Source organism: Saccopteryx bilineata, chromosome 7 (genome assembly GCF_036850765.1).
Source record: "Saccopteryx bilineata isolate mSacBil1 chromosome 7, mSacBil1_pri_phased_curated, whole genome shotgun sequence".
Lineage (NCBI taxonomy): Eukaryota > Metazoa > Chordata > Mammalia > Chiroptera > Emballonuridae > Saccopteryx > Saccopteryx bilineata.
Window position 1 is genome coordinate 82,390,621 of NC_089496.1, and position 26,584 is coordinate 82,417,204.

Below are 26,584 nucleotides of genomic sequence, written 5' to 3' on the forward strand. Positions count from 1 at the left end.
GGAGAGAGAGGTGAAGCATCAATATTTTGTTGTATCACCTTAGTTATTCATTGACTGCTTTTCATATGGGGCTAGACCAGGTGGGGGGAGGGGCTCCAGCTAAGCCAGTGACCCCTTGCTCAATCCACTGACCTTGGGCTAAAGCCAGCAACCATGGGGTCATTCATTGATTCATTCATTCATCATTCATCATTCAATCAAGTAGTCATTCATTTGTCAGTTATTTATTGAGCCAATACGTGCCAGGCGCCACTCCAGGTAACTGCTATTTATTAGTGAACAAAACAAAGGTCCTTGCTCATGTGGAACATGTATTTTAGTGGATGGTGGGTACATACTAGTAATTCATTTTGGTTTTACTTTTTTTTTTCTTTTACAGAGACAGAGAGAGTCAGAGAAAGAGGAATAGATAGGGACAGACAGACAGGAGGGAGAGAGATGAGAAGCATCAATCATTAGATTTTCCGTTGTGACACCTTAGTTGTTCATTGGTTGCTTTCTCATATGTGCCTTGACTGTGGGCCTTCAGCAGACCAAGTAATCTCTTTCTTGCTCAAGCCAGCGACCTTGGGTCCAAGCTGGTGAGCTTTGCTCAAACCAGATGAACCCGCACTCAAGGTGTCAACCTCCGGGTCTCGAACCTGGGTTCTTCGCAGCTTAGTCCAATGCTCTATCCACTGCGCCACCGCCTGGTCAGGCTGGTTTTAATTTTTACTTCCCACGTAACTTATAAAGTTGAGTCTCTTTTCTCATGTATATTGACCTGATAAAAATCCTCTTCTGTGAAGTGACTATTCAAACATTTTGCCCATTCAAAATAATATTGGCAGTGTCTTTGTGCTTTTTTGGTTCTTTATATAATGTGGATATACATCCTTTCGGGATATATTCATTGTGATTATTTCTCCCAGTCTTTACCTTACTTTTTGATTATCTTTTTTTTTTTAAGTGAATGGAGGGGAGATAGACAGATTCCCGCATGCACTCCATCTGGTATCCACCTGGCTACTCCCGTCTGGGGCCTCAAATCAATCGAGCTCTTCTCAGCTCAAACCAACAGAGCCACTGGCTTCAGGAGCGAAGAGAGAGAGAGAACAGGGAGAGGGAGGAAGGGGAGACAACCAGATGGTTGCTTCCCCTGTGAGTCATGACTGGGAATCAAACCCGGAACGTCCATATGCCGGGCCAATGTTCTATCCACTGAGCCCACTGGCCAGGGCCACCTTTTGATGATTTGAAACGGTATCATTTGATAAATAGATAGGAGCTTAAATTAATTTAACTAAAGACTTATTTGACAATCTCTTATAATTAGTGCTGTCTGCAGAGTTTAAGGTCATAAAGACATTCTCCTATGTCTCACACGAGAGGCTTTATAGTTTTATTTTGTACAGGACGGGGGAAATTGGAAGAGACAGAGCTTAGGAATGTCGATCCTCCTGTTCAGAAAGAGGTGGGTAATGGCTCACACACTGAACAGAAAGCATCTGGCTCATTCAGATGAGGCCGGAGGGTCTTGTTCTACAACCTGGCAGCGTGTCCCTGCTTCAGACTGGAATGAAACAGAGCTTATAGTCGGGCGGTACAGAGCCTAACCCAGAGACAGCTGGAGTGGTGTCAATGTCCTTCAGATCAACCACAGGCTTCAGGGTAAAATGCTGTAAAATGTGGGTCAGTATTAAAAACAGCTCCATGCGGGCCAGGCCTTCTCCAACGCAAACTCTTTTTCCTAAAAATGACACAGAAATTACATATTAATTTAATTCAATTCTATTTCTGAGTTAACACACAAAGAGGCTCAAAAATATGAAAATAAGAAATAAATATATAAGCATCTTAATAAAAGACTAATTAACTTATGTCTTCTCTTATCTACAGCGGAACCTGGTTTCCTTCATTCTCTCAGCTCCTACTTCTGTGTGCGTGCTGCAAGAAAGATTCTATTCTGTGCTCCCACGTTGGATTTGCTTTCCTGAGGCTTGTCAGTGACATCATTCCATGCACACACACACATGCTGACCTACCCCAGCTGGCATGAGGCACACACTGTACTTTTCCATGGACAGTTCCAAGGCTCAGTAAAGGGTTTCTTTCTCCTCATCTGTATTTTAAAGCAGTGGTCCCCAACCTTTTTTGGGCCACGGACTGGTTTAATGTCAGAAAATATTTTTACGGAGCAGCCTTTAGGATGGGACGGATAAATGTATCACGTGACCGAGACAAGTGTCAAGAGTGAGTCTTAGACGAATGTAACAGAGGGAATCTGTCATTTTTTAAAAATAAAACATTGTTCAGACTTAAATATAAATAAAACGGAAATAATGTAAGTTATTTATTCTTTCTCTGTGGACCGGTACCAAATGCCCCATGGACCGGTACCAGTCCGTGGCCTGGGGGTTGGGGGACCACTGTTCTAAAGGATAATCTTAATCTTGTCATGTCCCTGCTTTAAAAATTTTTAGGAGCTTACCGTTGCCAAGTATATAAAGAAACATCACGAACTAGCCACAGCATTACTATCCACTAATCCCCAAACAGACTGGCAATTTCAGATGTTGTCTCAAATTCCAGTGGTCCCTCCACATTGAATAGTCTTCCCCTCTGCTCTGCCTGCTGACACTCTCTACATCAGGGGTCCCCAAACTATGGCCCGCGGGCCGCATGCGGCCCCCTGAGGCCATTTATCCGGCCCCCACCGCACTTCCGGAAGAGGCACCTCTTTCATTGGTGGTCAGTGAGAGGAGCATAGTTCCCATTGAAATACTGGTCAGTTTGTTGATTTAAATTTACTCGTTCTTTATTTTAAATATTGTATTTGTTCCCATTTTGTTTTTTTACTTTAAAATAAGATATGTGCAATGTGCACAGGGATTTGTTCATAGTTTTTTTATAGTCCGGTCCTCCAACGGTCTGAGGGACAGTGAACTGGCCCCCTGTGTAAAAAGTTTGGGGACCCCTGATCTACATTTTACTAGATCCTGTTCAGATGTCATTTACTCTATGCAAACTTCTGTGACGTGCTCAGGGTATGTAACTCAGTCCCCTGTTTCCACAGCCCTCATTAATGTTCTAATACAGCACATGTCACATGAAGTTCTAATAATTCGTCTTTCTCACTGACTGGAATATAAGCTCTGAAGGTAAGGCCTTTCATCTTGAAATGATTCCTACAGTGTCAGACAAAAGCGACTCTACAAACCCAGTGATATGAATAGAAACCTTGAGCAGGCTCGTTTCACAGGAAGAAAGATCAGGCCTTTTACTCTCTCTTCTTCCCTCTGTTTCTCCTTTGGAGTGTGCTGAATATTCTCTGGGTCTCCTTCCTTTCAGGTCCATTCTCTGTGTGTTTGTCTTTGGTGCTTACTCTCTGCTCAAGAAGCTGATTCCTATGACTTGCATAAACCCAGAAGTTGGTTCCTTTCTGAGTTCTGAATAATAAATTCAGAGGATTAGATATTGAAATGGCCAGAGTATTTAATCCTCACTCCCACCCTGTAGACAGTGGCTCTATTCCTCTGCCTCTAAACGCATCTCCTGTTGAGGGGTCTCATCCTTCTTTGCTAAAGATCTACTTGGGTTCCAGTTATAGCCACCTTCCCTTGTCCCTTTTAAACTAGGATGGTGATGTTTTTCTGCTGCTGGTGTCAGCCCCTGAGTGCTTTAGCACACCTCATTATATCCCTTAATCTTCCCACACCTCAAAAACTGTCTTTGCATTAAACGTGTGTGTGTGTGTGTGTGTGTGTGTGTGACACAGACAGAGAAAGGGACAAATAGGGACAGACAGAAAGGAAGGGAGAGAGATGAGAAGCATCAATTCTTCATTATAGCTCCTTAGTTGTTCATTGATTGCTTTCTCATATGTGCCTTGACTGGGGGGCTACAGCAGAGAGAGTGACACCTTTCTCAAGCCAGTGACCATGGGGTCATGTCTATGATCCCAAGCTCATGCTAACAACCTTGCGCTCAAGCTGGATGAGCCTGCACTCAAGCCAGCGAAATCAGGGTTTCGAACCTGGGTCCTCTGTATCCCAGTCCGATGCCCTATCTACTGCACTACTGCCTGGTTAAAATCATTAAACCTTCTTTAGTTGACTTTTCTGAATATGCTCCCTACTTCTTTCCAGGACTCTCACAAATTAAAGAAAGGTACTCGAGTGATACTTTCTCTAAGAAAATTTTCCTTACCCTCTAACTACTCTGCCCTCTGCCCTGGCTGCACAGAGGACAAGAGTCAGGAGCTCCGACCCTGGCCGGTAGCTCATTCTGTTAGAGCGTCATCTGAAACACCAAGGTTGCAGGTTTGATCCCCAGCCAGGGCACATACAGAAAGTGACCGATGAATATAGAACTAAGTGGAACAGCACATGAATGCTTCTCTCTTTCTCCCCTTTCTCTTTCTGTCTCTCTTAAACAAAACAATACAAAGATAAAGGAGTCAGAAGCTTTTGTTTTGGCTCCCATAACAGCCCATTGAAGAAAGACCATTTGTCTCTCTGGGGTCTCACTGCCTATTAATTTGCCTTCCTCTCTTTCAGAGAGGGGATCTGTTCCTTATTCACACTTTATCCTTGGATCTTAGCATGAGTCTGCTGCATACGGGCTCCTCAGTGACGTGTACTGAATGAACTGACTCTAGGAGGAGCTTTTGGCAATGTCAGTGGTGAATTATGGGACAGAACTCATTGAGCAGTCTCCAATCCAATGAGAAATAACCTGGACTTTGGGAGTGGTGCCTCTGTCCTCATGCAAATGACAATTTGTCCAGCCCAGAGTAGCCTCCATACAAAGCCCTGCCTCATCTCTTTGGCCTCTGATGTACAAATAGAAAAGAAACTTGCTTACCTGCTGAAAAAGGCATGAAGTAGTCACTCCTCTTAAAGTTGCCTCTTTCATCTAAGAAGTGTCCGGGGTCAAACTGGTCTGGGTTAGGAAACTCTTTGTTATCGTGCAGGATAGAAGTCAGAGATGTGAATATGGATGTGCCCTGATATAAAGAGAAACAGACAAACCAGATTATAAAGAAGGGTATGGAGGCCCTGGCCGGTTGGCTCAGTGGTAAAGCATCTGACCAGCGTGTGTCCTGGGTTTGATTCCTGGTCAGGGCACACAGGAGAAGTGTCCATCTACTTCTTCACCCCTCCTTTTTTCACTTTTCTCTCTTTTCTCTTCCCCTTCTACAGCCATGGCTTAATTAAAAATGGCTCCGATTGCAACGGAGCAGTGGCCTAGATGGACAGAGCACCGTCCCCTAGTGGGCATGCCAGGTAGATCCTGGGCAGGTGCATGCAGGAGTCTGTCTCTGTCTCCCCTCCTCTCACTAAATTGAAAAAAAAAGAGAATGTTATGGAGCTTTAAATAAACGTCCCTTTATCTAATTCTTTTGTATTATACATCAGGAAATTGAGGTATTAAAAGGAGAATTTATTTATTTCATGTCACAGAACAAATTAATGACCAATCCTAACAGGTCTTAAACCATATAAGCCAGTCCTCGTCACTGTTCATGGAGCCCAAGGCTTCCTCTTCAGTGTGTAGTCTGATATCAGCACTTGTTTTTCAGAAAACAAAGGATGTTCTCTAGAGTACATTGTTCTTTAAAAATTGCACTATTTTCTCAAGTACTGAAGTCATTGAAAATCCAGCTCATTCTCTTTGAAACCAAGTATGAGGTCTTCCTCAAAACTCTACCTGAGTGGCAGTATTCTTGAAAACCCTTTACTTTCCAATCAGAATGAGAAAATAGTAAGTATCCCTCCTCCTAATGCTTTCTTTCAGTTGACTTGTTGCTCTTTTTTTTTTTTTTTTTTTTTCATGAAAAGTTTGACGAGTAAGTGACACAGACAGCTGAGGAGACAAGGGGAGGACAGGCTGCTGGCTGAGTGGGGAGCGTAGTAAACACACTGGAGAGCAGAGACGCGGACAGCAGACTGCGCTAACGGACACGCAGGGTGCACTGAAATCCTCGGGGAACGTAAGCGCTATTATGTTTATAAAGTAGTGTCAGCAGACTAGAAGGAAAGGAACACAGAGGGTGAGGTGCCTGAGTTTTGAACGTGCAATACCTGTAGAAAATGAAGCAGACTGTAATTCCACTACAGTGATAGTCGGAATCTGATTCCCATGAAAAAGGGATCTCTCACCTTCGGAATAAAGTATCCTCTGAAGTTAATGTCCCGGGTCACCTCATGGGGCAGGTTGTTGGGAACGAGGTCACTGTATCTCTGGATCTCGTGCACCACGGCGTCCGTGTAGGGCATGCGGCTCCTGTCCTGCATGCAGGGGCTCCGGTTTCTGCCAACCACACGGTCGATCTCTTCCTGGACTTTAGCTGGCACGGCAGGAATCAGAATGTATGTGAAATGGAACACTCTTGTGAAATGACCGTCTTAATTTTGGTTACATTGTGCTGGGAGATGGGGAGAAAGGAAAACGATGTTTGGCTACCTCCATAAGGGAGAAAAGGAAACAGATTTTTAGTTTCTTGGGCTAATTCGAGTCTTATTAGAGACTTAAATATATATATGTGCATGTAAAACACAATTGTACCATGAAATTCATTTCTCAACTTTGATTCTCTATTTTGTGTATTTTTGTTTAATGGACTAGGGGGCCTGGGATCTGGAAGGATCACTACAAACCATGTAGTTTAACCTCTTTGTATATACAGTTTTTGTTTTATTAAATGTGTAACTTCCAAGGGAGTAAGAGCTTCCCAGGACAGTAAGTGCTTAATAAATAGAGTAATTAAATGAGATGTTTAGTTGACTCAGCACAGAGGAACAAGAAGTTAACATTTATAGAGAGTGAAAAATTTGACAGGCATGCCACACTATTTAGTATATTTCTTTCTAATTTCTCAGAATAGTTTTATGTGTTTGGTATTAGTTTATGTATCTTAAAAATGAGAAAAGAGATCCAGAAAAGTAAATATATTTCTTAAGGACATCCAGGTATTATTGGGTCTTTCTTATTCCCAAACCCACCATCTTTGAACTTAAATAAGATTATTGTAAGTAATTTGTGTTAGTGAATTATATTTTTTCTTTACCTACAAAGTATATCATGTTAATAGCTTAAGTAGGACTATTCATTAGTTAAAAACAAATGCTTATTAACTTTCCCTTTGTGGAAAAGACTCTGTGAATGTTAGGAAGTATTATCATCTCGTTAGACAGAAGAGGGCGTCATACGGGGAAAGGTAGTCATGAGTCGGAGGTCACACAGCTATGTGCTAGTAGAGCAGAACCTGCAACCACTGTTGTTAGAGCCTACAACCCATTTTCTCTACTACCGGGTGGCTACTGTGGACATATGGGATGTATCTACCACATGAAGAATGGTCCTTTAATGGAGCATCTGAAAAATATGTGGCTTAATAGCTATAAGGAAGGAAAGGTTAGGAAATTTAGAGAAGTTTTAGAATTTGCCTTCTCAATTTGAGAGATCAGTTTTGCCTGGAAGAGAGTGGATATATGCAGTGGTTAAAACTGCTTATAAAGCCATATGCTTAGCAAAATATCACAATAAAAGATAATAATGGGAAGGAACATATAAATGGATATGATGCAAGAAAAAACCCAAATAGAAAATGAAAATGGAAGAACTGGGGAAATATGACACAAGAAGGGCTTTAAATGTGTGTAGGAAAATGTCCCAAACAATTGACAGTCATAATCGACATAGGTCTTACAAGAGTTAGTGAGTTTATTTGGCCAAAAGAATCTGTGACACATGAAAGAAATACATTGCTATGGCATACCCCAATGTGTGCAAGCAAAGTGATTTCAAGGCTGTGCTTGTAAATCGCACCTTTTGGAAACCATCCCAGTTATAATGGAGGACAGGGGACTTTAAACCAAGTAGGAAAATCTGATGCTGATGTTGGAGAGAGAAGCTCTTGAGATTTAATTATACTAACACTGTCTGCATGTACCAAACAGAAAATGACGTAACAGTGGAGGAAATAACCTCCTAATATGAACTCAATAAAAAAGAGGAGGTAAAATGGGAAAATTGCATTTGTAAGAGAAATCATGCTTCTGAGGAAAATTTTGTTTCCCCAAAAGGGTATATTTTAAAAGAAGTTTTTATTTGTGTCTAATTCTAAAGTAAGACACTCCAGTAGAGAAAGATTGTGATTTTGTTGAGTTCATCTTTAGATTGCAAATGCACTTGAGCAGAAATCTCTCTTTTTTTTTTTTTTTTTTTTTTTGACAGAGACAGAGAGAGTCAGAGTGATAGACAGGGACAGATAGGAAGGGAGAGAGATGAGAACCATCAATTTTTCATTGCAACATCTTACTTGTCCTTTGATCTCTTGCTCATTGATTGCTCTCTCCGATGTACTGGGGGGCTAGCAGAGCAAGTGATCCCTTGCTCAAGTCAGTGACCTTGGGATTTAAACCAATGACCTTTGGGCTAAAGCCAGCAACAATGGGGTCATGTCTGTGATCCCATGCTCAAGCCAGTACCCCATGCTCAAGCTGCTCAGCCCGTGCTCAGGCCACAGCCTTGGAGTTTCAAAACTGGGTCCTCCACATCCCAGTCCAACGCTATATCCACTGCACCACTGCCTGGTCAGGTTACAAAGATATATTTATTGGGATGTGGAAGGTATATCAAGTGATATTGTTTTAGAGGAAGAGTAAGGCTAATCTTTCCTAGATCTTAAGACAACCCTGCCTACTTCATCTGGTCTGATGCAAATCAAGGATACTCTACCATTACAGGAAGAACAATGACTTCTGCCCTTCAAAGCTCTGCTGTTATTTAAATTTTTTTCTCATTTTTTCTCATTTTCTCATAAATTTCTCTATAATTTAACTTTAATTTCTCTAATGTTAGAAAGATTATTAGTAATGGAATTTTTTTTTTGGAATATTGTCTAGACAGGTGAAGAATGGGAGAATTATCAGTGCTGCCCGCCATTTCTACCCCAAATTTTATCTTGACCATCGTCTGTTATCATACCTGTGACCTCTGGGTGTTTTAGCAGAAGCAGGAGTCCATATTTCAGGGTGGAGCTTGTTGTCTCTGTTCCCGCACTAAAGATGTCCCACACAGTATGGATCAAATTTTCTATAGTAAATACAGACTGTTGATTCTGCTTTTCCTAGTAATAATATCTTAGAATTACTTATAAATAGAAGAACCTTAGAGGTACTGTAATGTATCTCAATATAACATCATTATTTGCTTATTTTACAAATTAATCCAGACAGCAGAGAATGTAATAGCTGAAGGTAAAGTTAGATGAGTTATTAGGTGTCCTTCAAACAGTTAAAATAAAATCAGAGTTACAAATTTTCCGTAAGTCCTTTTTGATTCCTACTTTCTCACTCATGAGTCAATCAGTTCTTTCAAACATAATTTTTATCAAGTCATCATGACTACTCACTGACAGTTCTATGACCTATTGTGTATTTTATCATGTCTAAATTTCTCATTCAGCCTCCAGAACCACCCACCTGCTAACAGCATCACTATTCCCAATGTCGCCAGCCATGACACCGACAGCAGTTTCTCAGTTACAATCAAGATAACCTCTGAAAATTCCACACACTTGATCATCATTCCCTAGACCCAGTTTGTCATCTCTGTTCATCTAAGCCAGCATTTCCTCTAAAACTACCTCATTTGGCAAGATTTCCTAGTAGCTTTCCAAGGTAAACCTTTCTAGGTTCTTATGCATTCCTGAGTTTCCTCACATGTACCATCTTGCTTTCACGGAACTTATTTTATGAAAGATATATGTTGTTTATCATTAATCTTGAATGTGTGTGTACTTGTTTGTGGATGTCTTTAAACCTGTTCCAAATAAAGAACCAGGTTTAACAAGGTAAATATAAAGCCTTGTAAGTCATTTTTAGTGAGAATTTGGACTATTTCAAGACACTCATTATGGTTTGCAGAAGCAACAGGTTGTACAAGTAGTTAATACATCCTTAGGAAGATGCATTCATTTTATTATCCCAATTTCACTGTGAAAGATTAAAACTAATCCATGAGTCACATCACCAGCAAAGATAAAATTGCAAATCAGAATATTTTATACCTTTTCCATTTGAATCAGGAAGTAGTCAATAAAGTCTCGAGGGTTATTGAGGTCCAGGGATTCCTGGTGTTCTTTTACTTTTTCCATAATAAATTCTTTCTGTTTAACAATGTTTTCAAATAATTCATTATGACATCCAGGGAGATAATGTATTAAATGTGGGAATGCATTGTAGAGCTGAAAGAGTAAAGAATCACTCATTAATTCACTGAGCAAACTTTTATAGCCCTATATTATGTGTCAGACACTTTGCTATATGCTGAGCAGCTAAAGATGAATAAAACATGCATCCTGCAATAAGACATACTTGGAATTTGAAAGAAAAGCAACTGGCCTGACCAGTGTTGGTGTAGTGGATAGAACATCAACTTGGGACACAAATTGAGTTCGCAGACTTGAGTATGGGCTTACTAGCTTGAGAGCCGGTGACCGGCTTGAGTGTGAGATCATCAACACAAGGCCATGGTCACTGGTTTGAGCCCAAAGGTCACTGGCTTGAGCCCAGATGTCTCTAGCTTGAAGCCCAAGGTCACAGTATTAAGTGCAAGGTCAGTCGCTTGAGCAAGGGGTCACTTGCTTGGCTAGAGTCCCCACTTCCTAGTCAAGACACATAAGAGAAAGCAGTCAATGAAAAACTAAAGTGCCGCAACTATGATTTGATGCTTCTCATATCTCTCCCTTCCTGTCTCTCTTCATTCCTCTTTCTCTCCTTTTCTCTCTTGTGTGTGTGGAAAAAGAAAATGGAAGGAACGGTAAATATTCAGAGTTATAGGACAACAGACACACACGTTACAAAGCAGTTTTAAAACCTTTAAATTCTTTTCCTAACCATAGTTCTCTGAAAGTATTAAGAAGCATACTACCTCTTTCCAAATGAGGATACTGAGGTTGAGAAAGGCTACTCCACCACTCTGTGACACCAGCCTAGTGACAGAGCTAGAACCCAGTGTTCCTCCCAGTTTACCCTACACATATTTCTACAGTCACCTAAAAAGATTGCACTCATACCCTTGTTTAGTAATGAAGAGACAGTGTATCAGGAAGATTAAGGAAATGCCAAATTACTTAGCTTATTTTTATTTAGGTATTTGTGCCCTCAAGAATATGCACACTTGTGACATCAGAGAAATGGCACCATGAGGAGGACTCCTGATACCTCTCCTGGAAATTTCAACAAATTCAATAACTAGAGAAAGAAAAACAATCCCAGGAGCATCAGAAATACACACACATCAAACAATGGTATGATCAGGTGAAAAGGTGGCTGAAAAAACACTCTGAAGGAAATAGGGCGGAGAATGGAGTATTCCGCTTTCTTCACTGACCCAAGGAAAGTTTTTTTCACTTGGAACTGAGAAGAAGGGAGGGCTAGGGTGGAAACATGCAAGCCGAGGAGACAGTGTGCCCGCGGCTCAACCTACACGGAGCTAACACCAGCAGCAAACCCCGGCAGAGGTGGGCAAGTGGCTTGCCTGTGGAGTGGGCTTTGTTTACCCCCGGTCTCTGGATCAGCGAGTGCGGGCAGTGTTCGCGTGGTTCCTCCTAGCGCCTCGGTCATGGGCGCCTGTGTTCCCAGATGGAGGGGCTGGGTCAGAGACTGTCAGCAGTGGCCTTCTGTGTGGGCTACAGCCAGAGTCTCTGTATAACACCTACTCCCCAAACAACAGTGTGCGGGGAGTGCACGAAAGCCAGCTTTCCTACGCCTGGACCTCTCCTGGTGGGGCGCTAACAAAGCAAATTCCCCAGGAAGAAAACTACAGAAGTGCTGGGGGAAGGGCATGCAGGCAGCTTGTTGACAGCCTATGGAGAGCAGACCCATGGATCACTGAAAAAAGCTTAATCCACAGTCTACTCACTGCCCAGCTGGATTACACTGGCAGTGGCTCTGGCTGACAAGGTCTTCTTTCCTAGGTCTGTGATTTAAGAAAACCCAGAAGAGGGACTTGGTAGTTCTTAGGGCCCCTCGCTCAGCAGGCAATGGCTGGGGCAACTTCCTGCCAGCGAATACAGGGTAAAAAATACATTTCTACGGAACAGACCTCAGAGAACACTGAAGAAGTTGGGCAGGCTAGGCTGTAGGCTTCCCAGCAAGGGAGAAGCCTGTGAAGAGCATCCCCATGGAGCTCTAAGGCAAATTTAACTAGACATACCCGGGGAACCTTACAAAGGAGCCTGACCAGAAGTCAGCTTGCCCCCCTGCCTGCTTAAGCTGGTGGCTCTAGTCAGCAGAGCTTTTATTCCCAGGGCTGTGCTTTAAAAGGACCTGGAAGAGAGACTTGGCAGTTTTTAAGACCTCTTGTTCTGCAGGCAGTGATGGGGGCATCTTTCTGCCAGCCGATACAGGTTACAAAGTGCAAAAAACCTGGGGAGAGTAGTCCCGCAAAACGCTGAGGCATACTAGACATACCTGGAGGCTCATAGAAAGACACCCGAGGAGCAATCAGCTGCCAGCCCTGCCTGATTACGCTGGTGGCTTGGGTTGGCAAGGCCTTACCCAGAATCCTGTGTTGAGTGGGGATAGAGGGGGTTTTTGGCAGCTCTTAGAGCCTCTTGCTCACCAGACAATGGCGGTGGCAAATTCACAGCTGGGTCCCCAGGCTGCTGGTTCAGGAAGGAGAGACTGGGGGAGCGGCTCTGGGAAAATGGACTCTCCCATTGTCGAAGCCTGTAAATGCTAATAAGTCCTGCCTACCAATGGGACTGAGGCCTAGTTTATGTCATTGCCATAACGACATATCAACTGCAAATCTCTACCTAAGAGTGTCACAGGGGCAAAACCTGGGGTACAATGCCACCGGATAAAAAGAGAGAGAAAGAAGGAAAAGGAAGAAGATAACCTCTCAAAACCAGAAAAATCTAGTCTTTATAACTTTTTCCATTTTTTTTCTTTTCATTTTTGTATCTTTTTTTTCTTGCACCTTGGTCCTTTTATCCTCTATCCATTTTATTCTTTTCTTTTCATTTTGAACTTCATAACCTATAGGTGTTATATTTTCCATTCTTTTTTTCTCTCTATCTATGAGGGTTACATTCCAAAAACTTTAACTCTCTTCTTTTTTTCTTTTTTCTTTTTTTCTCCCTCTCTTTTGGTTTCTTCTTTTCTGTTTCACTTTTCCTCTCATTTGATCCTCACTCATAAACAAATTATTTTATTTTGGATTCAAATCTTTTCTTTGTGGCATTTTGTGTGCTTTTTACCTCACTGTTTAACTCATTAGCATTCCCCCCAACTCCAGCTCTCCATTCTATGTAGATTTTGTTTCACTTAATACAATAGAATTTGCATCTTTCACTGTATTTATTTTTCTTTTTATTTTTTCCCTCTTTTCTCTTTCACTATATCTCTCATTTGACCATTATTTACAAACAAATTATTTTATTCTTGATCCAAATATTTTCCATGTTGTATTTTGTGGAATACAAATTACCTCATTTTTTGCCTCTTTGTCACTTCTCCCCAACTCAGGCCCTTCATTCTATATAGTTTTTGTTCCATTTAGCACAATATAATTTTCAGTTTTCCAATGTATTTTCTCAAAAAAAATTTTTTTTAATTTTTTATCTTTATTTTTTATTCTTTATCAACTCTTATTAGTGTTATTAACAATATCACTCTCAAATTCCATTAAGGAAATAGAAATCAAATATCATGGATACAAAAGACAGAGATGTAGCTTAGATAGATGAAGAAATATCTATAGAAAAAAATAGCTTGGAGACCTTGGAGTTAAATGACAGAGAATTTAAAATTGAAATCCTAAAAATATTCAGGGATATACAAGAAAGCACAGAAAGGCAATTTAGGGAGCTCAAAAAACAATTCAATGAACAGAAAAAATACATCACCAAGGAAACTGAAACTATGAAAATGAATCAAACAGAGATGAAAAACTCAATTCATGAACTGAAAAATGAGGTAACAAGCTTAGCTAATAGAACAGGCCAGATAGAGGAAAGAATTAGTGACATAGAAGACAGGCAACTAGAGGCACTACAGAGAGAAAAGGAGAGAGACTCATGAATTAAAAAAAATGAGAAAGCCCTACAGGAATTGTCTGACTCCACAAAGAAGCAACATAAGAAAAAGGGGTATATCAGAAGGAGAAGAGAGAGAAAATGGAATGGAGGACATATCCAAACAAATAATAGATGACAGCTTCCCAAGCCTGTGGAAAGAACTAAAGCCTCGAATTCAAGAAGCAAACAGAACACCGAGTTATCTTAACTCTAACAAACCTACTCTGGGGCACATCATAATGAAATAAGCACAAACCAATGACAAATAAAAAATTCTCTTCGACTCCCGGTGTGGGAACGCCAATATACCTTGTGACGTCACGGAAATGGCGCCGTGAGAAGCGCGTCCGACAGCTCTCCCCTAAATCACAACAAATTTATCAACTAGAAACAGAAAAATTTATCCTTGGAGCATTCCGGAGTTCCACACAAACTGAAAGCAAAAGGACTGTTATCACTTGAATCTGAGAGACGAGGGTGTGGAGGAAGCTACCGCAGCGACGCTCATTCAAGCCGCCAGGGAGTGCGCCTTCGTGCTATCAATAAGACCACCCTCAGATGCCGACAAGAAAGAGAAAATCGAATATTATGGATACAAAAGAAAGAGAGGTAACACAAATAGATGTGGAAAAATCTATGGAGAAAAGACTTAACATATTGGAAGCCTTGGAGCTAAATGACAGAGAATTTAAAATAGAAATCTTAAAAATACTCAGAGATATACAAGAAAACACAGAAAGGCAATATAGGGAGATCAGAAAACAACTCAGTGAACACAAAGAATATATTACCAAGGAAATTGAAACTATAAAAACAAATCAAACAGAAATGAAAAACTCAATTCACGAGCTGAAAAACGAGGTAACAAGCTTAGCTAACAGAACAGCCCAGATTGAAGATAGGATTAGTGAAATAGAAGACAAACAACTTGAGGCACAACAGAGAGAAGAAGAAAGAGACTCAAAAATAATAAAAAATGAGAAAGCCCTACAGGAATTGTCTGACTCCATCAGAAAGAATAACATAAGAATAATAGGTATATCAGAGGGAGAAGAGAAAGAAAATGGAATGGAGAATATACTCAAACAAATAATAGATGAGAACTTCCCAAGCCTGTGGAAGGAACTAAAGCCTCAAATTCAAGAAGCAAACAGAACACCAAGTTTTCTTAACCCCAACAAACCCACTCCAAGGCACATCATAATAAAGATGACACAAACCAATGACAAAGAAAAAATTCTCAAGGCAGCCAGGGAAAAGAAGAGTACAACATATAAAGGAAGGCCTATTAGATTATCATCAGATTTCTCAGCAGAAACTCTACAAGCTAGAAGAGAGTGGACCCCAATATTTAAAGCCCTGAAAGAGAGGAACTTTCAGCCAAGAATACTATACCCATCAAAGCTATCCTTCAAGTATGAAGGAGATATAAATACATTCACAAATACAGAAAAGATGAGAGAATTTATCAACAGAAAGCCCCCACTCCAGGAAATACTAAGGGGGGTTTTCCAACCAGATTCAAAGAACAAAAGAAAACAACACCACAAGTAACAGCTCCACCAAGAACACAATAAAACCAAACTTAAACTGTGACAACAAAGGAAAAAAAGGGGGGAGAGGATGGAGATTAACAGTAGCAAAGGATGATGAAGTGCAGAAATACTTATAAGATAGGGTACTACAATGAATATGGTAGGTACCCTTTTCATTACTTAATGGTAACCACCCTTAAAAAAACCACCACAAAAACACTTGACTTAAAAAAGGTAGCAACAGAGGAAAGAAGTATGGAACACAAACAAACAAAAACAAATGATAGAAAAACAAAAGAGAAGAGTCACACTAGATACAAAACTAACAGAAAGCAATTTATAAAATGGCAGTAGGGAACCCACAAGTGTCAATAATTACACTAAATGTAAATGGATTAAACTTACCAATAAAAAGACACAGAGTAGCAGAATGGATTAAAAAAGAAAATCCAACTATATGCTGCCTACAAGAAACACATCTAAGCAACAAGGATAAAAACAAATTCAAAGTGAAAGGCTGGAAAACAATACTCCAAGCAAACAACACCCAAAAAAAAGCAGGCGTAGCAATACTCATATCAAATAATGCTGACTACAAGACAGAAAAAGTACTCAGAGACAAAAATGGTCATTTCATAATGATTAAGGGGAAGTTGAATCAAGAAGACATAACAATCCTTAATATATATGCACCAAACCAAGGAGCACCAAAATATATAAGACAGCTACTTATTGACCTTAAAACAAAAACTAACAAAAATACAATCATACTTGGAGACCTCAATACACCGCTGACAGTTCTAGATCGGTCATCCAAACAGAGAATCAATAAAGATATAGTGGCCTTAAACGAAATACTAGAACACCTGGATATGATAGACATCTACAGGACACTTCATCCCAAAGCGACAGAGTATACATTTTTCTCTAGTGTACATGGAACATTCTCAAGAATTGACCATATGTTGGGCCACAAAGACAATATCAGCAAATTTAGAAAAATTGAAATTGTACCAAGCATATTTTCTGATCATAAAGCCTTGAAACTAGAATTCAACTGCAAAAAAGAGGGGGAAAAACCCACAAAAATGTGGAAACTAAACAACATACTTCTAAAAAATGAATGGGTCAAAGAAGAAATAAGTGCAGAAATCAAAAGATATATACAGACAAATGAAAATGAAAATACGACATATCAGAATCTCTGGGATGCAGCAAAAGCAGTAATAAGAGGAAAGTTCATATCACTTCAGGCCTATATGAACAAACAAGAGAGAGCCGAAGTAAACCACTTAACTTCACACCTTAAGGAACTAGAAAAAGAAGAACAAAGACAACCCAAAACCAGCCGAAGAGAGGAGATAATAAAAATCAGAGCAGAAATAAATGAAATAGAGAACAGAAAAACTATAGAAAAAATCAATAAAACAAGGAGCTGGTTCTTTGAAAAGATCAACAAAATTGACAAACCCTTGGCAAGACTCACCAAGGAAAAAAGACACAGGACTCAAATAAATAAAATCCAAAATGAAAGAGGAGAGATCACCACAGACATCATAGAAATACAAAGAATTATTGTAGAATACTATGAAAAATTATATGCCACCAAATACAACAATCTAGAAGAAATGGATAAATTCCTAGAACAATACAACCTTCCTAGACTGAGTCATGAAGAAGCAGAAAGCCTAAACAGACCAATCAGCAGGGAGGAAATAGAAAAAACTATTAAAAATCTCCCCAAAAATAAAAGTCCAGGCCCAGACGGTTATACTAGTGAATTCTATCAAACATTCAAAGAAGACTTGGTTCCTATTCTACTCAAAGTCTTCCAAAAAATTGAAGAAGAAGCAATACTTCCAAACACATTTTATGAGGCCAACATAACCCTCATACCAAAACCTGGCAAGGATGGCACAAAAAAAGAAAACTACAGACCAATATCTCTAATGAATACAGATGCTAAAATACTAAACAAAATACTGGCAAACCGAATACAACAACATATTAAAAAAATAATACATCATGATCAAGTGGGATTCATCCCAGAATCTCAAGGATGGTTCAACATACGCAAAACGGTTAACGTAATACACCATATCAACAAAACAAAGAACAAAAACCACATGATCTTATCAATAGATGCAGAAAAGGCTTTTGATAAAATACAACACAATTTTATGTTTAAGACTCTCAACAAAATGGGTATAGAAGGAAAATATCTCAACATGATAAAGGCCATATATGATAAACCATCAGCCAACATCCTATTAAACGGCATAAAACTGAGGACTTTCTACCTTAAATCAGGAACAAGACAGGGTTGTCCACTCTCTCCACTCTTATTCAACGTGGTGCTAGAAGTTCTGGCCAGAGCAATCAGACAAGACAAAGAAATAAAAGGCATCCATATCGGAAAAGAAGAAGTAAAGCTATCACTTTTTGCTGATGATATGATCCTATACATCGAAAACCCGAAGGACTCCACAAAAAGATTATTAGAAACAATAAACCAATACAGTAAGGTCGCAGGATACAAAATTAACATACAAAAGTCCATAGCCTTTCTATATGCCAACAATGAAATATTAGAAAACGAACTCAAAAAAATAATCCCCTTCACGATTGCAACAAAAAAAATAAAATACCTAGGAATAAACATAACAAAGAACGTAAAGGACCTATATAATGAAAATTACAAAGCATTGTTAAGGGAAATCGAAAAAGATACAATGAGATGGAAAAATATTCCTTGTTCTTGGATAGGAAGAATAAATATTATCAAAATGGCCATATTACCCAAAGCAATATACAAATTTAATGCAATTCCCATCAAAATCCCTATGAGATTTTTTAAAGAACTGGAACAAAAAATCATCAGATTTATATGGAACTATAAAAAACCCCGAATAGCCAAAACAATCCTAAGGAAAAAGAATGAAGCTGGGGGCATTACAATACCTGACTTTAAACTATATTATAGGGCCACAATAATCAAAACAGCATGGTATTGGCAGAAAAATAGACACTCAGACCAATGGAACAGAATAGAAAGCCCAGAAATAAAACCACATATATATGGTCAAATAATCTTTGATAAAGGGGCCAACAACACACAATGGAGAAAAGAAAGCCTCTTCAACAAATGGTGTTGGGAAAACTGGAAAGCCACATGCAAAAGAATGAAACTCGACTACAGCCTGTCCCCGTGTACTAAAATTAATTCAAAATGGATCAAAGACCTAAATATAAGACCTGAAACAATAAAGTACATAGAAGAAGACATAGGTACTAAAATCATGGACCTGGGTTTTAAAGAACATTTTATGAACTTGACTCCAATGGCAAGAGAAGTGAAGGCAAAGATAAATGAATGGGACTACATCAGAATTAAAAGTTTTTGCTCAGCAAGAGAAACTGATATCAAAATAAACAGACAGCCAACTATATGGGAAATGATATTTTCAAACGACAGCTCAGATAAGGGCCTAATATCCAAAATTTACAAAGAACTCATAAAACTCAACAACAAACAAACAAACAATCCAATAAAAAAATGGGAAGAGGACATGAACAGACACTTCTCCCAGGAAGAGATACAAATGGCCAACAGATATATGAAAAGATGCTCAGCTTCATTAGTTATTAGAGAAATGCAAATCAAAACTACAATGAGATACCACCTCACTCCTGTTAGATTAGCTTTTATCAACAAGACGGGTAATAGCAAATGTTGGAGAGGCTGTGGAGAAAAAGGAACCCTCATTCACTGTTGGTGGGACTGTAAAGTAGTACAACCATTATGGAGGAAAGTATGGTGGTTCCTCAAAAAACTGCAAATAGAACTACCTTATGACCCAGCAATCCCTCTACTGGGTATATACCCCAAAACCTCAGAAACATTGATACGTGAAGACACATGTAGCCCCATGTTCATTGCAGCACTGTTCACAGTGGCCAAGACATGGAAACAACCAAAAAGCCCTTCAATAGAAGACTGGATAAAGAAGATGTGGCACATATACACTATGGAATACTACTCAGCCATAAGAAATGATGACATCAGATCATTTACAGCAAAATGGTGGGATCTTGATAACATTATAAGGAGTGAAATAAGCAAATCAGAAAAAAACAAGAACTACATGATTCCATACATTGGTGGAACATAAAAATGAGACTAAGAGACATGGACAAGAGTGTGGTGGTTACCAAGGGGGGGGGGGGAGGGAGGACATGGGAGGGAGGGAGGGAGAGAGTTAGGGGGAGGGGGAGGGGCACAGAGAACTAGATAGAGGGTGACAGAGGACAATCTGACTTTGGGCGAGGGGTTTGCAACATAATTTGATGACAAAATAACCTAGACATGTTTTCTTTGAATATATGTACCCTGATTTATTAATGTCATCCCATTACCATTAATAAAAATTTATTTAAAAAAAAAAAAAATTCTCAAGGCAGCCAGGGAAAAGAAGAATACAACATATACAGGAAAGACCATTAGATTATCATCAGATTTCTCAGAAGAAACTCTACAAGCTAGAAGAGAGGGGACCCCAATATTTAAAGTTCTGAAAGAGACGAACTTCCAGCCAAGAATATTATACCCATCAAAGCTATCCTTCAAATATGAAGGAAAAATAAAAACATTCACAGATACAGAAAAGATGAGGGAATTTATCACCAGAAAACCCCACTTCAGGAAATACTAAAGAGGGTTTTCTGACCAGATACAAAGAACAAAACAAAACAGAACTACAAGTAAAAGCTCCATCAAGAATACAATAAAATAAAATTTAATCTGTGACAACAAATACAGAAAAGGGGAGAGGACAGATTAACAGGAGCAAAGGAGGATGGAGTACAGAAGCACTCATGAGATAATGTACTACAATGAACATGATAGGTACCCTTTTCATTACTTAATGGTAACCACCCCTGAAAAAACCACCACAGAAGCACATGGCTTGAAAAAAGAAGAAACAGAGAAAAGAAGTATGGATTATAACCAAACAAAAACAAATGATAGAAAAACAAAGATACAAAACTATCAGAAAGCAACATATAAAATGGCAATAGGAAATCCTCAAATGTCAATAATTACACTAAAGATAAACAGATTGAACTCACCAATAAAAAGACAGAGAGTAGCAGAATGGATTAAAAAAGAAAATCCAACTGTATGCTGCCTACAAGAAACACATCTAAGATACAAGGATAAAAACAAATTCAAAGTGAAAGGCTGGAAAACAATACTCCAAGAAAATAACATCCAAAAAAAAGCAGGTGTAGCAATACTCATATCTAACAATGCTGACTACAAGACAGCAAAGGTAATCAGAGACAAAAACAGTCATTTCATAATGATAAAGGGAACATTGAATCAAGAAGACATAACACTTCTTAATATATATGCACCAAACCAAGGAGCACCAAAATATATAAGACACCTACTGACCTAAAAACAAAAACTGACAAATATACAATCATACTTGTAGACCTCAATACACCGCTGGCGGCTCTAGATCGTTCATTCAAACAGAAAATTAATAAAGAAATATTGACCTTAAACGAAACACTAGAAAAATTGGATATGATAGACATCTATAGGACTTTTCATCCCAAAACGTCAGAGTATACATTTTTCTTTAGTGTACATGAAACATTCTCAAGAATTGACCATATGTTGGGCCACAAAAATAACACCAACAAATTCAGAAAGATTGATATCATACCAAGCATATTCTCTGATCATAAAGCCTTGAAACTAGAATTCAACTGCAAAAAAGAGGTAAACAAACCCACAAAAATGTGGAAACTAAACAACATACTTTTAAATAATGAGTGGGTCAAAGAAAAAATAAGCGCAGAGATTAAAAGTTACATAAAGACAAATGAAAATAACAATATGACTTATCAGAATCTCTGAGATGCAGCAAAAGCAGTAATAAGAGGAAAGTTCATATCATTACAGGCCTATATGAACAAACAACAGAAAGCCTAAGTAAACCACTTAACTTCACATTTTAAGGAACTAGAAAAAGAAGAACAAAGGCAACCCAAAACCAGCAGAAGAAAGGAAATAATAAAAATCAGAGCAGAAATAAACAAAATAGAGAACAGAAAAACTATAGAAAAATTAATAAAACAAAGAGCTGGTTCTATGAAAAGATCAACAAAATTGACAAACCCTTGGCAAGACTCACTAAGGAAAAAAGAGAAAGGACTCAAATAAACAAAATCCAAAATGAAAGAGGAGAAATTACCACAGATATTATAGATATATAAAGAATTATTGTAGAATACTATGAAAAACTATATGCTACCAAATTTAACAATCTAGAAGAAATGGATAAATTTCTAGAGCAATACAATCTTCCTAGACTAAATCATGATGAAGCAGAAAGCCTAAACAGACCCATAAGCAGGGAGGAAATAAAAACAACTATCAAAAACCTCCCCAAAAATAAAAGTCCAGGGCCACATGGTTATACTACTGAATTCTATCAAACATTCAAAGAAGACTTGGTTCCTATTCTACTCAGTCTTCCAAAAAATTGAAGAAGTAATACTTTCAAACACATTTTATGAGGCCAACATAACTCTCATACTGAAACCTGTCAAGGACGGCACAAATAAAGAAAACTACAGACCAATATCACTAATGAATACAGATGCTAAAATACTAAGCAAAATACTCGCAAATTGAATACAACAACACATTAAAAAAATAATACATCATGATCAAGTGGGATTTATCCCAGAATCACAAGGATAGTTCAACATACATAAAACGGTTAGCTTAATACACCATATCAACAAAACAAAGGACAAAAACCATATGATACTATCAATAGATGCAGAAAAGGCATTTGATAAAATATAACACAATTTTATGTTTAAAATGCTCAACAAAATAGGTATAGAAGAAAAATATCTCAACATAATAAAGGCCATTTATGATAAACCATCAGCTAACATCATATTAAATGGCATAAAAATGAGGACTTTTCCCCTAAAATCAGAAACAAGACAAGGTTGTCCACTCTCTACACTGTTATTCAACATAGTGCTGGAAGTTCTAGCCAGAGCAATCAGACAAGAAAAAGAAATAAAAGGCATTCATATTGGAAAAGAAGAAGTAAAGATTTCACTTTTTGCAGATGATATGATCCTATACATTGAAAACCCCAAAGACTCCACAAAAAGACTACTAAAAACAATAAACCAATACAGTAAGGTCACAGGATACAAAATTAATATACAAAAGTCCATTGCCTTCCTATATGCCAACAATGAAACATCAGGAAACGAACTAAAAAAAATAATCCTCTTCATGGTTGCAACAACAAAAATAAAATACCTAGAAATAAATATAACAAAGAATGTAAGGGACCTATATAATGAAAACTACAAAGCATTGTTAAGGGAAATCAAAGAAGATACAATGAAATGGAAAAATATTCCTTGTTCCTGGATAGGAAGAATAAATATAGTCAAAATGACTATATTACCCAAAGCTATATACAAATTTAATGCAATTCCCATCAAAATTCCAATGACGTTTTTTAAAGAAATGGAACAAAAAATCATCAGATTTATATGGAACTATAAAAAACCCCGAATAGCCAAAGCAATCCTAAGGAAAAAGAATGAAGCTAGCGGCATTACAATACCTGACTTCAAATTATATATATTATAGAGCCACGACAATCAAAACAGCATGGTATTGGCAGAAAAATAGACACTCAGACCAATGGAACAGAATAGAAAGCCCAGAAATAAAACCACATATATATGGTCAAATAATTATTGATAAAGGGGCCAACAACACACAATGGAGAAAAGAAAGCCTCTTTAACAAATGGTGCTGAGAAAACTGGAAAGCCACATACAAAAGAATGAAACTCGAATACAGTTTGTCCCCTTGTATTAAAATTAATTCAAAATGGATCAAAGACCTAAATATAAGACCTGAACAATAAATTACATAGAAGAGAACATAAGTACTAAACTCATGGACCTTGGTTATAAAGAGCACTTTATGAATTTGACTCCAAAGGCAAGGGAAATGAAGGCAAAGATAAATGAATGGGACTACATCAGACTAAGAAGCTTTTGCACAGCAAGAGATACTGACAACAAAACAAAAAGACAGCCAACTAAATGGGAGATGATATTTTCAAACAACAGCTCAGATAAGGGCCTAATATCCAAAATATACAAAGAACTCATAAAACTCAACAACAAACAAACAAACAATCCAATAAAAAAATGGGAAGAGGACATGAACAGACACTTCTCCCAGGAAGAAATACAAATGGCCAACAGATGTATGAAAAGATGCTCATCTTCATTAGTTATCAGAGAAATGCAAATCAAAACTACAATGAGATACCACCTCACACCTGTTAGATGAGCTATTATCAACAAGACGGGTAATAACAAGTGCTGGAGAGGCTGTGGAGAAAAAGGAACCCTCATCCACTGTTGGTGGGAATATAAAGTAGTACAACTATTATGGAAGAAAGTATGGTGGTTCCTCAAAAAATTAAAAATAGAGCTATTATAACCCAGCAATCTCTCTACTGGGTATATACTCCAAAAACTCAAAAACATTGCTATATAAAGACACATGCAGCCCCATGTTCATAGCAGCATTGTTCACAGTGGCCAAGACATGGAAACAACCAAAAAGTCCTTCAATAGATGATTGGATAGCCTGACCTGTGGTGGTGCAGTGGATAAAGCGTCGACCTGGAAATGCTGAGGTCGCCGGTTCAAAACCCTGGGCTTACCTGGTCAAGGCACATATGGGAGTTGATGCTTCCAGCTCCTCCCCCCTTCTTTCTCTCTGTCTCTGTCTCTCTCTCTCTCTCCCTCTCTCTCTCCTCTCTAAAAATGAATAAATAAAATAAAAATTAAAGTCAATATCTATATTCTAAGCATGTGTATTTCTCCCTGATTAAAAAGAAACAAAAAAAGAAACAAAAAACACCCCCCCCCAAAAAAAAACTATAATAAAAAAAACACAGATGATTGGATAAAGAAGATGTGGTACATATATACTATGGAATACTACTCAGCCATAAGAAATGATGACATCAGATCTACAACAACATGGATGGACCTTGATAACATTATACTGAGTGAAATAAGTAAATCATAAAAAACTAAGAACTATATGATTGCATACATAGGTGAGACATAAAAAAGAGACTCAGAGACACGAATAAGAGTGTGGTGGTTACCGAGGGGGGGAGGTGAGGGGCACAAAGAAAACCAGATAGAAGGTGACAGAAGACAATTTGACTTTGGGTGATGGGTATGCAACATAATCAAATGTCAAAATAACCTGGAGATGTTTACATATGTACCCTGATTTATCAATGTCACACCCTTAAAATTAAAAACAAAGAATATTCACACTGCCTTTATTCATTAGGCCATTCCCAATCCTGGAATTTACTGACTCTTCTTTAGCTGGCTCCTACATGATTTAATACCCTTGGTAGGTAGGCACTGGAACAATTTATTTGGCTGGAAGCTTGTATCAAACTAGAAAGAGAACCAAGAAATCTAGATTCTAGGTCTTGTTCATTCTTACTCTTGGCTGCTTTGAAAAATATGCTTAATCTCTATCGATGATTCAAAAATGAGAAGTTGATTATTTGTTCACCCGGGTCCTTCCCAGGTCGAACATAACATGAGCTTATGATTCACATAGATTATTAGTTATTAGTGATTGCATATTATGGGTTACTAACATTCTCTGACAATGCACTATAGTAAGAAATACATTTTATGCCACCACCCTCTTTTTTTTTTAGAGAATTAAATTTTATTGATTTTAATTTATTGTGTTTACATAGATTCAAGTGTCCCACCAAATACATCCCCCAACCCCTATGTTCCCCTCAATGTCCCCCTTGCCCCCTTTGCCACCAGCCTCTTCATCTATAGATGTAAGAATCAGAAAAATACTTTGATATCATTTGATGCACTGTGAGATAATATTTGTCTTTTTATTACTATGTTTAATGTTTTAAATTTAGTTTTCTTTTTTTAAAAAAATTTTATTGATTGATTTTAGAGAGAGGATAGAGAGAGAGAAAACTAGAAGAAGAAGCAGGAAGCATCAACTCATAGCAGTTGCTTCCCATATGTGCCTTGACCAGACAAGCCCAGGGTTTTGAACTGGTGATGTCAGCATCCCAGGTCAACACTCTATCTACTGTGCACAATAGGCCTGGCTTAAATTAAATTTTAACACACTGAATTGATTTGATAACCCACTGATTGGTTACAAATGATAGTTTGAGAATTATCGCTTCAACCATTTTGAAATAGGCTAACAGGATCAGTCAGCATGAGCAGTAGAATAGTCAGAGCATTATTTCCCATTTAGAGAGAACCTTGACTTTACCTGTATCCAGGCGCTGCTCAAAATTCTGAAGTTTTCATTAAAATAATTTATCAATGTTAGAAATTTCTCATCATTGTACTCAAAACGGTTCTGGAAAATAATGGAGCAGATCACATTGCAGGGAGCACTGCCCAAAAGGAAAGAGGGGTCACAAGGAGCCTCTGAAAACAAAGTAAGTCAAAAGTTAGAACAGAATTCCCATTTAAATCTTAAGTTGATTGTTTAAAATACTTGAGAAGAGTTGACTCAAAAGATTTTTCAAGTGTAGGAATTATTAGGCATGCCACCATCACTATAAACTCAACATGTGTAAAATAAAATGTATTGTGTTTCCTCAAATAAAAATGTCTAATCCAGTCTAATTTATTTATTAAATTCCCCCAAGTATTCTCTTATTTACATCATTCTCCTAATAAGAGCCACAAGGTAATTGACAAGGAGGTCCTTTAAAAATATCTTTTAAATTTCTATTTGTTTATTCATTTATTTTACTATATTATTGACTACATTTTTTTTTATGAGAGTAAGAGAGAGAAAGAGGGAGAGATG

General features: G+C 38.2%; 1 protein-coding gene across 1 annotated transcript in view; it reads right to left on the minus strand.

Annotated features, from left to right (window-relative positions):
- Positions 1-253: 253 nt before the first annotated feature.
- Positions 254-26,584, minus strand: part of LOC136311016 (cytochrome P450 2C21-like) — a 38,912-nt gene continuing 12,581 nt past the window's right edge. Inside the window, exons 4-9 of the mRNA XM_066240166.1 lie at positions 26,036-26,196; positions 10,058-10,234; positions 8,974-9,115; positions 6,144-6,331; positions 4,846-4,987; positions 254-1,729 (exon numbers count right to left, since the gene is read on the minus strand). Coding sequence (XP_066096263.1) covers positions 1,548-1,729; positions 4,846-4,987; positions 6,144-6,331; positions 8,974-9,115; positions 10,058-10,234; positions 26,036-26,196 — 992 coding nt within the window. The 3' untranslated portion in view covers positions 254-1,547. The remainder of the gene's footprint in view (positions 1,730-4,845; positions 4,988-6,143; positions 6,332-8,973; positions 9,116-10,057; positions 10,235-26,035; positions 26,197-26,584) is intronic.